This window comes from Myotis daubentonii, chromosome 17, assembly GCF_963259705.1.
Source record: "Myotis daubentonii chromosome 17, mMyoDau2.1, whole genome shotgun sequence".
In the NCBI taxonomy this organism is placed as follows: domain Eukaryota; kingdom Metazoa; phylum Chordata; class Mammalia; order Chiroptera; family Vespertilionidae; genus Myotis; species Myotis daubentonii.
Genome location: NC_081856.1, coordinates 26033900 through 26050961, shown reverse-complemented (window position 1 = coordinate 26050961; position 17062 = coordinate 26033900). Strand labels below are relative to the sequence as shown.

At 43.3% G+C, this 17062-nt stretch overlaps 1 protein-coding gene across 1 annotated transcript in view; it reads left to right on the top strand.

The window, feature by feature from the left end:
* Nucleotides 1-17062, top strand: part of XKR4 (XK related 4) — a 269777-nt gene that overhangs the window by 245768 nt on the left and 6947 nt on the right. Inside the window, exon 3 of the mRNA XM_059673173.1 lies at nucleotides 10916-13062. Coding sequence (XP_059529156.1) covers nucleotides 10916-11862 — 947 coding nt within the window. The 3' untranslated portion in view covers nucleotides 11863-13062. The remainder of the gene's footprint in view (nucleotides 1-10915; nucleotides 13063-17062) is intronic.

Genomic DNA, 17062 nt, shown 5'->3' with positions numbered 1-17062 from the left:
GGCCGTACTTGCATGGATTCCACAGAAAGAGGAAGGCTAATAAGTAGCTCGAAAGTTAAAATTAAGGCGCACATGAGGTGCTAAGGGAGCACGGGGAGCAGATTCTGGGTGACAGTGAGAAGAGGGCAGGATAGGTTTCCCAAAGGACGTGGCTCCTGGGAAGAGAGCAGCTAGGTCCTCTCCTCTGCAAGGCGATCGTCATATTATCCGATGCTCTCACAGCCTTTCCTCTCGGGCTTTCCTTTCTCAAAAGCACAGAGGCAGTCATGTAGGAGTTTGCCAAGGGACCCCTAAAGAGGAGAGGGGAAAGGACTCGGGTCCAGCAGGGGGGCGGAGAGAGTGAGGAAGGGGTGGCTGAGAAGGCCGACCCTGGTTCTGTGACTTTGGGCCATCTGTGAGCCCTGAGGTCCTCCTTGCATTGTGCGAGTTCTCTGAGCCAGTCCAAGCAGGAACAGGTAATGCTACAAATATCCGTGTCCTCTGGGTATTGTCATTTTTTTTTATTTTTTTGTAAATCACCTAGAAAGGCATTGCTGGGCTTGAGAGCACAATTTTTTGCTGCATTATTAAACGGTCCCAGCAGCCAGCTATATTCTTTTCATTGACAGAGTAACAATGAGGCAACCCAAAGGGCAAGGCACTGGGAAATCAGGCAGGAGCTGGGGGTCCCAGCCCATACCCCTCAAAAGAGGCCTCTTCCTTAAAGAAAGCTACATCTTAGGAAAAGCAAGATATTTTCAATGGGTATCCATTCCTGCCAGAAATTGTTTGAGGAATAAAACCGGGAAAAGTAAGCAAATCATAAGCAGGTAGCTGAAGTGTCTGTTGCCCTTCCCAAGGACCTCATCATGGTTGGAGGGCAGCCATTCCCTCTCCCTCGCTGTCCTTCTCCAACCAGCCTCCTTTCTCCTATACCCTTCCCTGTCCATCGCCTTCTTCCCAGCCCTAGGAGGGACCCATCTGGGGCCTGGAGATCAGAGCCATGCCCTCCTCATGAACCTTCCTATGAACTAATACTGTCCCTGTCACCTGGGATTTCCCAAAACCGGCTTCAAAACCTGCCTCATCCTTTCCTGCAAACCCTGAAACCGTTCCCCCACATCCTCTCCTTCTTTCCAACTGAGTGGCCTCTTTTTTATCAGACTTTAACCCAAATAAAATGAAGTACATAGTCCATCTACATAAATAATGCCACCTATTTTTCCTCCAACTTTGAAGTGTTAGAAATAGTATCCTGTCAAAAGGATTTCTTTAATACCTGTGAAGAAAATGTCTTTAATATCTGTACCACTCATTCTATGCTTTCTCTGTCCTTATTCTATTAAAGCCAACATTCTCAGGTAACACTTCCTTTAAATCCAGGCATGAAAGAGCTGGAGTGGGGGAGGGAGGCAGAAGAGGGAAAATTTAGAAGAAAGCTAGGGTTTGCAATGACTAATATTTATATAGAAAGTTTTCTTTCTATTTATATATAAAGTATTTCTCAGAAAACACTTTGCACTTGATCTTAGCCGAAAGACCAAGAGGTGATACAAAACACTTCAATAGACACTCTTTCATTAATTCTCCCTCAAACCTGTGAGGAGTAGGTAAAGCCAAGTGACTTTCCCAGAGTCACACAGCTGGTAGGTCTGAAGTCCCCTGCTCCTCAGTGCTATGCTCCCTGGATGTATTGCAAAGCCTCCCAAACTGCCTGGAGTGCCCCCCGCTGTCACCTGCCACCTCAGGGTTCACACATCTTGCCCTGAGGCTACCATAGGTGCCATCGCCTCCGTGATGAGGCCCAAGTCCAAGTCCTGTTCTGGTAGATCATGTCCATGTCCTCTGGCCAGCTTCCTGCTCCTCCTCAAACACCCCACTCTGGCCTCAGCCACACATGCAAGCTTGGCACCTGCTGTCTCTTCCTGAGCTGCCTTCCCCTCCTAGACAGAACCTCAGGACAAAGCCTTTCTCTCTCTCCTCTGCACTTCCCCCTCCAGGTTGGAAATCTGCATCTGCGTGCTGCACATAAATGCCCATCTCTCAGAGACAGGCCCGTCTCCAGTGCCTTGGCGCCTGGCACTTCATAGGTGTTCCAGAAATGCTTGCAGGAGGAAGGAACTGAAGGAGGGACAAGGGAAGCAGGGAAGGCGGGGAGGACCTGAGGCTGAGCCTTAGATACAAACCCCTGGTCACTGGAGGATGCTGCCAACCTCACATCTGCACAAACGGGTGCAGCCATGCATTCCCTCTGTGGTTTCTCCTTTGGAAACACTCCCATCATGGCTGTTCTTTCATTCTTCCTCTCTCCAAGGTAGGCAGAGCCCCACTGAAGCAGACTCTCAACTCTCTCCCCCACCAGAAAGGAGCTTCGGCTGCCACTGTCCGTAAGCACAAATGCTTAGGCCATTTCATGTCATCACAGACATCACACGCCAGCACCGCCCCAGATCCTTGGCTCTGCCTCCATCCCATGCCACCCCCCCGCCCCAAGCATGCCTCACTCACCTTAGTTTTATTTACCCAGGGCACAGTTGGGCCCCATTTCTCATCTTCTGGGCTCGTTTCCAAGTCCTCTAAGCATGGATAACTCTGAATGTGGGTGACTGCAAGCAGTCCTCATTAGAGTGAGCGCTTGATTATAAACCCTGGGGACCCAGACTCTGTCACTGTCCCAGGGATGCCCTGAATTACAGATCCCCCTAAATAGGCCAGTAACTGTCAAGACCGGTGACGCTAACAGGTGATTTATGGCACATGGCCCATCAAATTCCTATGCATGGCAGACTGCAAGGGCACCTTGGGGGCATAGGGAAGGAGAAACAATGAAAGATCTGTCTCAGATGCCCTGCCAGGGACAGGGGCTGGCCCTCCACCATCAGAGACAGATCAAAGCCTGCAGGAGACCAGCCTGCACCCATGAGCCCTCCTGCCCTTCACTTCACTTTTGGGAATATATCACAAGAACCCTGAAACACCAATCCAAAAGAATGTATGTACCCCTACGTTCATAGCAGCATTATTGACAGTAGCTAAGATCTGGAAACAGCCCAAGTGCCCATCAGTAGATGAGTAGATAAAATGTCTATGGTACATCTATACAATGGAATACTATCTATACTAATAAAAGGGTAATATGCTAATTAGACCAGGAGACCTTCCAGGGGACCTTCCAGACGTCCTTCTGGACAAAGTCATGGTGGCAGGGCTGAGGCAGAGGTGGTTAGGGGCAATCAAGCAAGGAGGGGAGGGCAGTTGGGGGTGATCAGGCCGGCGGGGAGGGGCATTTGGGGGCAAGCAGGACGGTAGGGGGGCAATTGGAGGTGAGCAGGCCGGCAGCGGGGGGGCAGTTGGAGGCGAGCAGGCTGGCGGGGGGGCGGGGCAGTTGGGGGCAAGGAGGCCAGTGAGGGGGGGCAGTTGGGGGTGAGCAGGCCAGCAGGCAAAGTGGTTAGGAGTGATCAGCAGGCAGGCAGGTGAACGGTTAGGAGCCAGCAGTGCCAGATTGCGAGAGGGTGCAGGGAGAGGGTGCAGGCCAGGCTGAGGGACACACACACACACACACACACACACACACACACACACCCCTGCACGAATTTCGTGCGCCGAGCCACTAGTGCAGCTATAAAAAAAGAAGGATTTCTTACTCTTTGCAACAGCATGGATGGAACTGGAAACCATTATGCTAAGTGAAATAAGCTAGTCAGGGCAAAACAAATATCACATGACCTCACCTATATGTCGAATCTAATGAACAAAGTAAACTGATGAACAAATAGGTCTAGAAGCATGGGTGCATGGATCAGACTGAAAAATCTCAGAGAGGAGGGGGTTGAGGGGAACTTATATTCATAGATGCACAACCCAAGGACACAGACAGTGGTTTGGTGAAGGTCTAGAGTGGGGCAGGAGCTGGGTGGGGAAAGTGCGGGAAAAATAGGAAACATTTATAGTAACGTCAACAATAAAAAATAAACATAAAAAGAAGAAGGAAGAGGAGGAGAAGAAGAAGAAGAAACACTTTGTCTCTTCCAACAACTTTTTTCAACTACTTCCATATGAAACATTTCTTAAATTTCAATTCCATGTTTCCCTTATCAACCCTTTCACAGCCTTACAATTTGCTTTGCAAAGAACTTGAAATCCTCAGAATGGCTTACAAAAAGAATGCATATCCCTGCCCAAACTAAATATATTAAAATTTGAATATTTTTAGTAAGAACTATTACAAGGTTTAAACCAGAGATAAATGGTTTCCGTGCAAGAAGATTTAGAACCCCTTAGACCCAGTGGATCTTGTCTTTTCTTTCCTTACCTTCCCCTGCACTGAAAACAAGGATGAGAGCGCACAAGGCTTTACTTTTTTTTCCAATTGTTACATTCTTTCATCTGGGTGTATTCAATAGGAGCCCAGCCACGTGGAGCTACTGCCTCTTATATCTACCTAAGAGACAAGCTCTGCATGCCGAAGAAATAGAAAACCATTCTGTTTCCCAGTATTCATTTTATGACCTGCTACTCTTAGATCAGCTCAAATCCGGCAGTATTTTTCTTTAGGTGAAAATCCAGGGAAACTAAAAGAGTTGTTTTAGTTCAGAAAATATGAAGAAATGAATAGCGTGGTTTTCCTCCCAGGATCTTGTGCTTCTGATCCATTTTGTGAAGTTAATCCAAAATGGGATCCGTTGGCCTGGGGACAAATGTGGTTGCTCTGAGCCTGAAGGAGCAGGTGTGATAGGAGACTCTTAGGAGTCAGATGCTTGGAGATTGGGGGGTCAGACGCTAAAGAGATGGCATTATTACAGGGTCATCGACATCCCTCCATGTTGTTATCTCATGAGTTTAGATTGTGGGAGATTCGAGAACTCACCTTCCCACTTATTGGTACAGATAACCATACCAGTTTATTATTGTGGTGTTCAGGGTTATGAATCTATGCAATTGGATGCCTGCCCTCCTTGCTAATTATATGACCTTGGGCAAGTCATTTAATCTCTCTTCCTGAGTACAAAACAGTGCTTTCCTACAAGTGTTATCATGAAATTTAAATTGATAATAGGATGTAGGTACCAAGCACATCGCTGCACAAAACAAGGACCCAGCAAATGCTTGTTCGTTCTTTTGTCTGTGATTCTGAGCTTCAAATTCATTAAGGAAATCATAAAGTTCTTTGACTATAAGAAACCAATATTATGTTGTCATCTAAAATTCAGTGGTTGGTTTGTTTTTTGTTCAGGGACTGTACTATTAGGGGGAAAATTATGTTTGTGATGAACAGACTGAATATGTTATGAATGGTCATAGCATAGTTTCACCTCCATAGACAAAGAGGGTTGTCTTGTAAATCATTTGGTCCCAAACTATTGGTGAAATCATACTTTAAACTTCTCCCAAAAATATTGAAATTGACAGACAGGATAGAGAAATGGGGAGAAAGGAAGGGACGTCAACATGTTTGCAATCAAAATGGTGATCAGATAGGGAAACAATATGACATCCAGCAACTGGATGACAAATGTACTCATTTCAGAACTTGATGCACAAGCAGAGTGACAGGTGCTGGGGACACAATGGTCAGCCAAAAATGGGGAGACATGCCCATCAGCACCCGCACAGGTAGATGACCACAGTGGTTGTGCTGAGGTATGCCATCTGGGACAAGCAAGCACAGTGTTGTGGCACTTACAACGAGGTGATTGGATTTAGATTAGGGGCTGGGACAGGCTTCCCTAAGGAAAGGAATGATGCTTAAACCAAAAACTGAAAGGTGACTTTTCAAGGGAGAGCACAGCATTTCCTGGCTCTGGGAAGACAATGTGGTCTTACTCAGCACGGGAGGAATGGAGAGATGGCAATGTGGCTGGAGCACAGAGAGGCACAAGATGAGCTGGGGTGTTCAGGTGGCCCAGAGAGTTACCAGGTCAGGCTGCCGACGATGTGCGATAAGACGCCAGCTTTTAGCCAGTCAGCTTTCAACACAGTTCTGTCTGTCAGTTCGGAAAAAAAAAGAGCATTCAGGAAAGGGTATATGCGGGAAGATTCACGAAGGAGTGGATCCAGGGCTCCATCGAAAGGGGTCCCCCGGGTGGCCAAAAGTTATTCTTCCCTTAAGATGGAGTTTAGAACTCAGTAAAAGACTTCAGTTGATTGGCAAGAAGGGGATAGCTATTGTATTATTCTCTCTGCTTTTGTATATGTCAGAAGTTTTATATAATAATAACTTTTTAAGCTAAAAGGAAGAGCTCCTTCTCACCAGCTGCAGTTTGGTTGTGAAGATGGGTCAGTGGCCAGGTGGTTCCCTGAGACTGTAATCGTTGGCTGGCCTGTTGTGGGGCAAGGGCTGTGGTTATTCCCTACAACAGGGGAAGGAAAGAGACGGACTCATTCTGTCTGTTGAAAAATCATAGAATTAGAGTACTTGATTCAATTCCCCGAACTCCATACATTTAGAAAAGTAGGCTGTAAATCCTAAATCCTCTAAGGCAGTGGTTCTCAACCTTCCTAATGCCGCGACCCCTTAATACAGTTCCTCATGTTGTGGTGATCCCCAATTTCATTGTTACAAATGGAACATAATTAAAGCATAGTGATTAATCACAAAAGCAATTTGTAATTATATATGTGTTTTCTGATGGTCTTATGCGACCCCTGTGAAGGCGTCGTTCGACCCCCAAAGGGGTCACGACCCACAGGTTGAGAACCGCTGCTCTAAAGTGTTCTCTGGGGATTTTCAGGAATTCTCCTTTACACCCAGGCAACAAACCACATGACAGGTGTACAGATTTTATTTCACAGTGTTTTGTAAAAACTGAGAACTAAGCATTTCATGACAGGTATAAATTTGTAATGAGGAGTAACTCTAAAATGGCCCTATATTTTCTGTTCAGGAATATATTTACCTTCTAAAAACTAATTTCTAAACAGATGAAAAAGAAGATCATAATCAAATGAACAAGGGAAATTCTAATTGTTGCTAAGTCAGAGAATTTATAAAGTAATTGGTCATGATTCACACTTCTTTAAAAATTATTTTTATTATTGAGGGTATTACAGATGTCCCCCACTTTCCCTCCTTGGGTCCCCCTCCACCTGGCTCCCATCCCACCTTAGACCTTCACCTCACTCTTGTCTGTGTCCATGGGCTATGCATATATGCATATAAATTCTTTGGTTAATCTCTTCCCATCGCCCTTCCCTCTGAGATCTATCAGTCTGTTCTGTTCTTCCATGTCTATGGTCCTATTTTGTTCATCAGTTTATTTTGTTCATTAGATTCCACATATAACTGAGATCATGTGATAATTGTCTTTCTCTGACTAGCTTATTTCACTTAGCATAATAATCTCCAGGCCCATCCATGCTGTCTCAAAGGGTAAGAAATCCTTTCTTTTTTACTGCTGCATTGTATTCCATTATATAAATGCACCACAGCTTTTTTAAAAAATATATTTTATTGATTTTTTTACAGATAGGAAGGGAGAGGGACAGAGAGTTAGAAACATCGATGAGAGAGAAACATCGATCAGCTGCTTCCTGCACACTCCCAACCAGGGATGTGCCCGCAACCAAGGTACATGCCCTTGACCGGAATCGAACCCTGGACCCTTGAGTTCGCAGGCTGACACCCTATCCACTGAGCCAAACCGGCCAGGGCGTACCACAGCTTTTTTATCCACTCATCTTCTGAGGGCACTTGGCTGTTTCCAGATCTTAGCTATTGTACATTGTGCTGCTATGAACATAGAAATGCATATATTTTTTTCTGATTGGTGTTTTGGGATTCTTAGGATATAGTTCCAAGTGGGATCACTAGGTCAAACAGCAATTCCATTTTTAATTTTCTGAGGAAACTCCATACTGTTTTTCACAGTGGCTACACCAGTCTGCATTCCCACCAGCAGTGCACTAGGGTTCCCTTTTCTCCACCTCCTCACCAGCACTTGTCATTTGTTGATTTATTGATAGTAGCCATTCTAGCAGGTGTGATGTGATACCTCCTTGTGGTCTTAATTTGCATCTCTCTGATCATTAGTGACATTGAGCACTTTTTCATATGTCTCTTGGCATTGTATGTCCTCATTGGAGAAGTGTCTATTCAGGTCCTTTGCCCATTTTTTAATTGGACCGTTTGTCTTCCTCCTGTAGAGTTGTATGAGTTTTTTATATATTTTGGAAATTAACACCTTATCACATGTATCATTGGTGAGTATGTCTTAAATTGTAAGATACACAGAAAGAAAGACTGATAGAAAAATCTTCATTTTCTACTGCCAGAATAGTCTTAACAAGTTCCTTGAGTGTCAAAGCAGGTGGAATTAATAAAAGGTATAAAAATTACAAAAGAATTTGAACTAAGCTAATTTTCTAATTCTTTTAAATCTGACAACGGATAATTTTATGATGCTGTTTTACTCTTTTTCACTGCTTTGACAAACAGCCTTTAATAACATTTTTCTTGTGCAAACTGGTACCCTGATCTGACAATCCTGATTTAGTCCACTCCACTGTTTTGCTCAAGCCTGAGGGACCATGCTGGATCTTCCTGAAGGTGGCGCTGTGTTTAAACACTGTCCTACAGGATGTGGGCTGGTAATAAAAGGAAGCTGTACCTGTGGAGAAGCTGCAATCCATTCACAGCTTAAAAGCATAAAGAGAACAGCCTATTCAAGAAGCAGTTAGTACCGTTGCTAATGGTACTGGCAAAGAGCGAGGTCATGAGTGGCTTCTATGCAACACACAGTGTTGAAATTAAAATTGCACAACTTCTGTTCTTATATCCTAAACTATAATAAGTATATAATTCACAGTCATTATTCCATCACCTTTTATTTCCCATCCCCTAACCTTCTTTCTTCTTTTGTAAAGATTTTCTCCTTTCCTCTCTTTTCACTTACGAATTTGCTTTGTAATTGATGTATCATTGGTGAATATGTTTCCACCGTGTAGAAATTACATTAACATAAACTCCTTTGTGTACTGGTCTCCAGCTGCCCTAAAAATATTGCCATAACTCCTGAGAGTTACAGTAATAAAAGATTTTTGTGCTGGCCAGAGAAAAACCGAAGGTCCAGTGTAGGATGAGGCATTATACAGACTTTATTAGGAATAGATATGAGACGTGGATGTTGGAAAACACTTTCTTTATTGATAATTATTCTTTGGAGTTCATCTTACTCAAGGAGAATAAGTAAGAAATAACTATTGAGGTTGAATGTTTTTTCTATCAATTAATGTGGCTCCCTTCCAGAAGAGTCATTTTTTAAATTCATTTTCAAGAACCAGAGACAACAGCTCTTCTCTATTGAAATATAAAAAAGGAAAGTACCTGTCCCATTACAAGTTCTTGGCAATCCCCTCCTATTACTTCCATAGCAGAAGAAGACTATAAGGTGGCCTGGTTATGATGAGTAAGAGAATTTGGTGAAGCAAAGCCAGCAGGACTTTAGAACACAAAACCATTTGTAGTCTTGGTAAGTCTTGGTACAACTCAATAAGTACACCAGCTGCAATGCAAATTGATATAACGTTTCAGTGACAAAGTGGAATTCCCAAACCATCTCGCTCCTAGAAGAGGCCAGTGTGTGTTTATAGTGAGCCCTATGGACATCTGGACCATCAAGGTGATGTTTCAGACAAGGTAAATGGAGCAACAGTGAAAGGAAGCAACACAAATGATTTTTAAATTTTGGAAACATACTTTGAGAAAGAATACTAACCAAATGGGGCTCATCAAACAATAAGAGAAGTGGTTGAGGAGTGATTTCTGTATAATCTTTAATTTATGAAGTATTCAGAGATGAGAGTGAGCAGACATTTCTTCTAAGGGAAAGACAGTAAGGAATATACAAAAGCTGTAGTAGCAAGTGTCAGATTATATGAGGAACAAACTGCACAGCAGGTATCACACAAAACACTGCCAATAAGGTTCTATGGACTCCTTTTCTTATTTTTTAAAAACATATTTTTATTGATTTCAGAGAGGAAGGAAGAGGGAGAGAGAGATAGAAATATCAATGAAGAGAACCATAGATTGGCTGCCTCCTGCACGCCCCCCACTGGGGATGGAGTCCTCAACCTAGGCGTATGCCCTTGACCGGAATCGAACCTGGGACCCTTCAGTCCGCAGGCCAATGCTCTATCCACTGAGCCAAACTGGCTAGGGCTCCTTTTCTTATTCTTAAGTCAACTTTCTTGTTCAGACGCAGAATGGGAAACCAGCTAGCCCAGGGGTGGGCAAACTTTTTGACTCGAGGGCCACAATGTGTTCTTAAACTGGACCGGAGGGCCGGAACAAAAGCATGGATGGAGTGTTTGTGTGAACTAATATAAATTCAAAGTAAACATCATTACATAAAAGGGTACGGTCTTTTTTTTTTTTTTAGTTTTATTCATTTCAAACGGGCCGGCTCCGGCCTGCGGGCCGTAGTTTGCCCACGGCTGGGCTAGCCCCTCGAGTTTCCTGGGACTGTTCATGCTTTTAGATCACAGAGTCTCAAAGCTGCCAGGGAGCCTTGGAGATCATCTACTTTATAAAGGAGGACACCACTTTAAACAATTGTCCAAAGTCATGCCAGGTAATAAGTGGCAAAGTTGAAACAGCAACCCAATGTTGTTAACCTCCAACCCACGGCTCTATTCCCACTACACAAAACTACCTCCTGAGTCTATGTACACCAAACACATGGAAGTTAAACCCCACTCCATTTCCAGATCCTACATTCCATGATTAGTTCATGACTTCTCCATGTGGTTGGGTCCCATCGAGGACAGATAACAAGGAGCCCCCTCTGAGTGTTAGGCCCAGCTAAAACTCAGAGAAATTACAATCTTTGCTGAGGTCAAAGCTAGCCTGTCTCAAGCCCCCAGCCCGCATGACTATTTCCCGGAGACAACACTGCGTCTCACTCTTGACAGCATGTCTTCCTGTTTGCCTTTGTAGGTTTCACAGCGGCAGCCTCCCTGGTATCTCTGGCTTGGGCCTTGGCCTCATACCAGAAGGCCCTCCGGGACTCCCGAGATGACAAGAAGCCCATCAGCTACATGGCTGTTGTCATCCAGTTCTGCTGGCACTTCTTCACCATCGCTGCCAGGGTCATCACCTTTGCCCTCTTTGCCTCGGTTTTCCAGCTGTACTTTGGGATCTTCATCGTCCTTCACTGGTGCATCATGACCTTCTGGATCGTCCACTGTGAGACAGAATTCTGTATCACCAAATGGGAAGAGATCGTGTTCGACATGGTGGTGGGGATCATCTACATCTTCAGCTGGTTCAACGTCAAGGAAGGCAGGACACGCTGCAGGCTCTTCATTTACTATTTTGTGATCCTTTTGGAAAATACAGCCTTGAGTGCCCTCTGGTACCTCTACAAGGCTCCCCAGATTGCAGATGCATTTGCCATCCCGGCGCTGTGTGTGGTGTTCAGCAGCTTTTTAACGGGCGTGGTTTTTATGCTGATGTATTATGCCTTCTTTCACCCCAATGGACCCAGATTCGGGCAGTCACCAAGTTGTGCTTGTGAGGACCCCGTCGCTGCCTTCACCCTGCCTCCAGAAGTGGCCACGAGCACGCTGCGGTCCATCTCCAACAACCGCAGTGTTGTCAGTGACCGCGACCAGAAATTTGCAGAGCGGGATGGGTGTGTACCTGTCTTTCAGGTGAGACCCACAGCCCCATCCACCCCATCATCGCGCCCACCACGGATTGAAGAGTCTGTCATTAAAATTGACCTGTTCAGGAATAGGTACCCAGCGTGGGAGAGACACGTTTTGGACCGAAGCCTCCGAAAGGCCATTTTAGCCTTTGAGTGTTCACCGTCTCCTCCAAGGCTGCAGTACAAAGACGATGCCCTTATTCAGGAGCGGTTGGAGTATGAAACCACTTTATAAAAACAAAAAGACCGGGAGGAGCCACAGCTGCCAGGGAAAGGGTGGTGGCAGGCCTGTGGCAATAATGAAACTCCATCCTAGAGTAGGGAAATGAGCTGTCATGCTTGTAGTCTGACCGTCGTCATGGTTACTGTCTGACCCTCCATCAGCTGACTGCCTGCTGCTGGTCGCCTTTCAAACAGCAGCCCCGACAGTCTCCTGCCACTGGGAGGACTCCTGGTTGCTACCAACTTGTCCTACACTGTCTTTCAGCGCATCCACCCGAGGGTCCTATGAATATGGAAAATGTTGCCTCTGATCCCTAGGGTGTTTTGATGACATGAACTGATCTCTGCATAAAAATATAGTGTCATAACACACATACGTGCACACACATACACTAACACACACACAACACCAGTCCTCTGTCAAAATAGCTTAGGTGATTTTTCTTGATGAAAAGCTCTGATTCTCACAGGAATATTAAAACCGGGAGAGAATATATCCCTCAAGACTCCAGAAAAAAAAGTAGTACTGCTTAGAAAAGAATTCATAAACCATGCTCATTTGGAAACCAATACATACCATGTGTGAAAAGCCTGTCCAGTGGACAGCAAACTCAAGTGTGTTTACACGTGTATTAGAAGTGAAGGAATGGTTCGTTTTCAACACATTTCAGGATTGGTTTTTTAATCTTAAGTTTCCAGTTGAGAATATCTTTAATGACAGAAATCCTATGCAGCACATGTATGGCGTTTGGTAAGACCAAGGAGCTCGCTAACTTAGTGACATAAAGTAAATGGTAATCGTGATTCAGTATTCAATTGCAAAAATTTAATAAATACCAGAAGAGAAAGTGGGAAAAAAGGCAAAATGAGCGTCTGATTTCCTGGCCTGTGCAGCGCACATTGGAACGTAAGAGCAGATTGGCAAGAGAGGACCGGGTTGGAACTGGATGTGTCAGATCTCAGAAGGCGTGGCTCTGCCTGAGCTCAGGTAGGCATGATTCCAGAACACGCCCCATCTTTCTAGTGCCAAACACCGTCCAATCCCAGGATTCACCTGGAAGCCCTGGATAACTGAGATGGAGCGGCATGAGCCCCACAGAAGCGGAAACTAGAATGAACATTCAAGTTCTCCACTGTGTACAGACTCCCCCACCACCACCACCAATTCAAGGTCAAAGTGATGTGTCTTTTAGAGGCCTTGGGACACTTTTTAGTAAGTATGAGCAGACAAATGCAGTGAATATGCTTGGGGAAAACCCTTCTGAACTGATTGAGGGCTTATCACTAGATCCAGCTAAGATTTGCATTTGAATCATTTGTAAAGTTGTACTCTTACAACAAGCTTCTGGTTTTAAATACCTCCGTACAGCAAGTAAGCGTTCCCCATTTTCTGTTCCCAGTGTCCTCGGTCATGGTGCTTTTTGTTGCATTAAAAGTGCCAGTCAAACTTTGATAGTATTTTTTTTATAGTTGGTGCAGAGTGGAATAACTCATGAATTATTTCAATATTTTTGTAATAAAGAAATATAGGGTATACATATAGGCATTATCACTTTTTTATAGACCTGGAACTGTTTAAAATACTCTAAGCATCACAATTACTTGGGATGTCAGAAACTGGTCCACAAATTCCATCAGTCTGCCTTGGCAGATTGAGAACACTTGCCTTTTGCATAATCACCCGACTGTGCCATGTCTGTGTCCCCAGGAACCTGGTCAGGGGTGCTGTCAGGATATCAGGTGAAGAGAGAATCAGCTTAACTAGAAAGGGCTTGTCAAGACTGGCCATTGTTTCCCAGGAAATCAAAGATGTAAATGGTTACTTTCATCCATCCATTATGACAAATCTGACCACAGTGGAAGATGTCTTAAATTTCCTTCCCTAGTTTATATCAACCCAACTGACATATTAGTCAAGTCTCTAAATAAAAAAGAAAAACAGTTTAACTTCACTACCCAGTTATTGGGACTGTCCAATTAGTTTAAAATAGTCAAGGTCTATAGCCACCCCCTGTAATGGGTGTGCCGTACAGAGACTGCTGTCCCCATGATGACATCCACAGGAAATGATAGAGCACTCAACATAGGGCTTCTTTTGGTACAAGCCCTAAAGCAACATTTAAAAGTAGATGATTTTTATCCGCAGACATACTTTCCTATTCTGCTATGATTTGATCCTCCAAGCAAGATTTTCACTAAAAAAACAATGATCTTTTGATTGGAAGTGAAAAGATTGCCTAGTCACCAGTAAAGGCCCAGGAAAATACCCCTCTTGTCAGCAATTGGTGAAAACATTCTACTCCCACTGTAAAAGGAAAAAAATGATTACATTGACAAACTCTCCACTTTTATGCAGAACCATGAGTTATTAGCTTTATTGTTTCCAATACACCTTTTAATTGATGATCTTTGGAAACTGAATTGCTCAGTTGAACTATACCTTTGATTCCATGAGCAAATAACAGATAACAGAACAATAGTGTTAATCAACACAAATGTCACAGGCTCTATCATTCTTCAAACACGTAAGTCTTAAATTATTTCTCAACTGTATCCCCCATTTAACATGTTAAGAGTCAAAATGAGTGTTATGTGAATTTTTAAAAAGATGGTGTACTGTGCTTTGTCTTGGAGGTGAGAATGTAGTCAGGAGGGTGTAAGAAGTTTGAATTTTTCAATAATTTCCCAAATACTGTAAAAACTCTGTTATCCAACATACTTGAAGATTATGATGTTTTAGTCAAAAAAAAATCTTGTTAAGGAAATGACATCTCCTACATGTAATAAATTACAATTTTTCTCAAGATTATAAAAACAAAAATATACTCCCAAGGTAAATCATGATTTAATCTCCCATGACTTAGAAAGCACAGCCATTGGACTGTGTGATGATGACAGCTCATTAGTTTCTAGACACACGGACAACAGAGAGTGTAAAGTGTTAGGAGTTAAAGAGACATTGTCAATGTACCAAGGAACAGAGTTTGATATTTGTGTTTATATTTTAGTTCTTCCTAAGATTTCGTTTTCAATCTGCCATTAAACCCTCCACAGAGAGTAAGTGGGGAATCACAAGGAAGAAGCCATGGTTAGCATACAGACAGGAAACGCTGGACTTTTTCTCTGTGGGCTCCAACATCCTGTGAGGAGCTTATTGGATTTCTTGAAGAGGAGGGGTCTGCTCTCAGTACCCACTTTTTGCATAGGACCATACAATTTTCTAAAAGAAAATATTATAAATGTTTTCACCTTCAAAGTAGCATTTTAAAATGAAACCATAATTAAGATTAAAGAACTTTCAAAGTAGCATTTTAAAATAAAACCATAGTTAATATTAAAAGACATATATATCTTGACCACACAGACTTCAAGTACTTGTGTGGAAGAAAATAATTTTACCTAAATCAAAGTTTGGTCCCCCAAATGACAATGTCCTTTAAATTCTCTTCATACATTTGCTTTGTCCTACTTAACTGTGTTCTGTCTAGTCCAGTAATATTGACTTGGCAGACAATCAGTTACTATTCATTTATGATAATGCGGTGACCTCAACAAATGAAATAAATTCTTACTGACATAGCAAAAATATGCAGTTCAAGTACTAGCAAAATATATAAAGGTAACCTGAAGATAAAGTATAATGAAGTATTTATGCTTATTTTCTAAATGCCCACTTTATTTTGATCTATGAATGAGTGAAGTGATAGCAATGAGAACTTAAAACTAAATGGGAAAAATTGACATCTCAATGATGTTTTTAAAAAATATAATCCTATATGTGTGTGTATGTTATAAATCATACACACACACACATACACACACACACACACACACACACACACTAGAGTAACAGATGAAAGGGATAAAGTAAATGCTCCCTTTTTATGCATATATATTGGTATGTTACTCACACATGAGCTTTTAGATAAATAAAACTTCTTCCTCCTCATTTTTCAGCATCAACTCAAGCTTGCAGTGCCTGTCTATAAGATAGCAACACACCTATGAACTTCAGCTGGAAGTACCTAGATACAATCTAGCACTTTTAGCTTGAATGAGCTTTATCACTTCTTAAGGATCTCATCCTTTAAGAAGCTGAAAAGAATCGTTCTGAGTCATTTCAAAGTTTTTTTCTCTGAACTGATTGAATTGAGCAAAGAAAACCTCTGGTGTCCTTACCAGGGTTGTGTAAGGTGACACATTTACCTTTAAATGCACCAAATGCCATTGAGCGGAAGGAAATTCTGACACAATGTTTAGACAAAAATTCAGAGATACTTTTTTCTAATGAACCATTTTCTAGAGGAAATATGCGCTCCCCTGCATTCTCACACGTCTTTGCCATTAGCCATTACCGTTTCTATATAAAGCTTGGATGAGATGCCTGCTTCTCTGAGGAGAGTTCCTTAAAGCCTTTTTAAAAATAGCTCAGACCGCCCTTCAGAAATATAGCTCAGAGCGTGGCTGAAGTGCATGATGAAAACACAGCAGGCCTGACGTGGCTGATTCTATCACTTCAGTGATGGATGCAGATGAGCTCATGTTCATTTATCTTCAGGAATCCAGTGTCACTTTGACAACAATCAAAATGATTGCTTTAGCCAGCTTGTGACTCATAACACCTTCCCCCCGCCCCCCATCTGAAGCTGGGGCATTTCAAAATGGCTAAGGACGGGCCACCTCCCTCTACCACCCACGCCCGTTTCCAAATCTCTGGCCCTTACCTGGATCAGGCTGTGGAATGACAGTCATGCTGCACCTCCTCCCTCACTCAGGACTGTCCGCGGCAGACTGTCCATGGACAGAGGTCTTATCCAGATGCTGTGTCAGTATGTGTCTGTGTCAACAGCCTCCACAGCATAATTACTCAGTCAAAAGCAAAACTCTGCGCAATGTGGGTGGAATTGTATAAAAACACGATGAGCCATTTAATTTTGCCAATTGTAGCAATTAGGCGAGCTCGCACACAACCTGCTCTCACAGCAGAGAAATGAGGAGTTCAGAAACTCCCTGGAGTATTTAAGGCAGTGGTTCTCAACCTTCTGGCCCTTTAAATACAGTTCCTCATGTGGTGATCCAACCATAAAATTATTTTCGTTGCTACTTCATAACTGTAATGTTGCTACTGTTATGAATCGTCATGTAAATATCTGATATGCAGGATGGTCTTAGGCGACCCCTGTGAAAGGGTCGTTCGACCGCCAAAGGGGTCG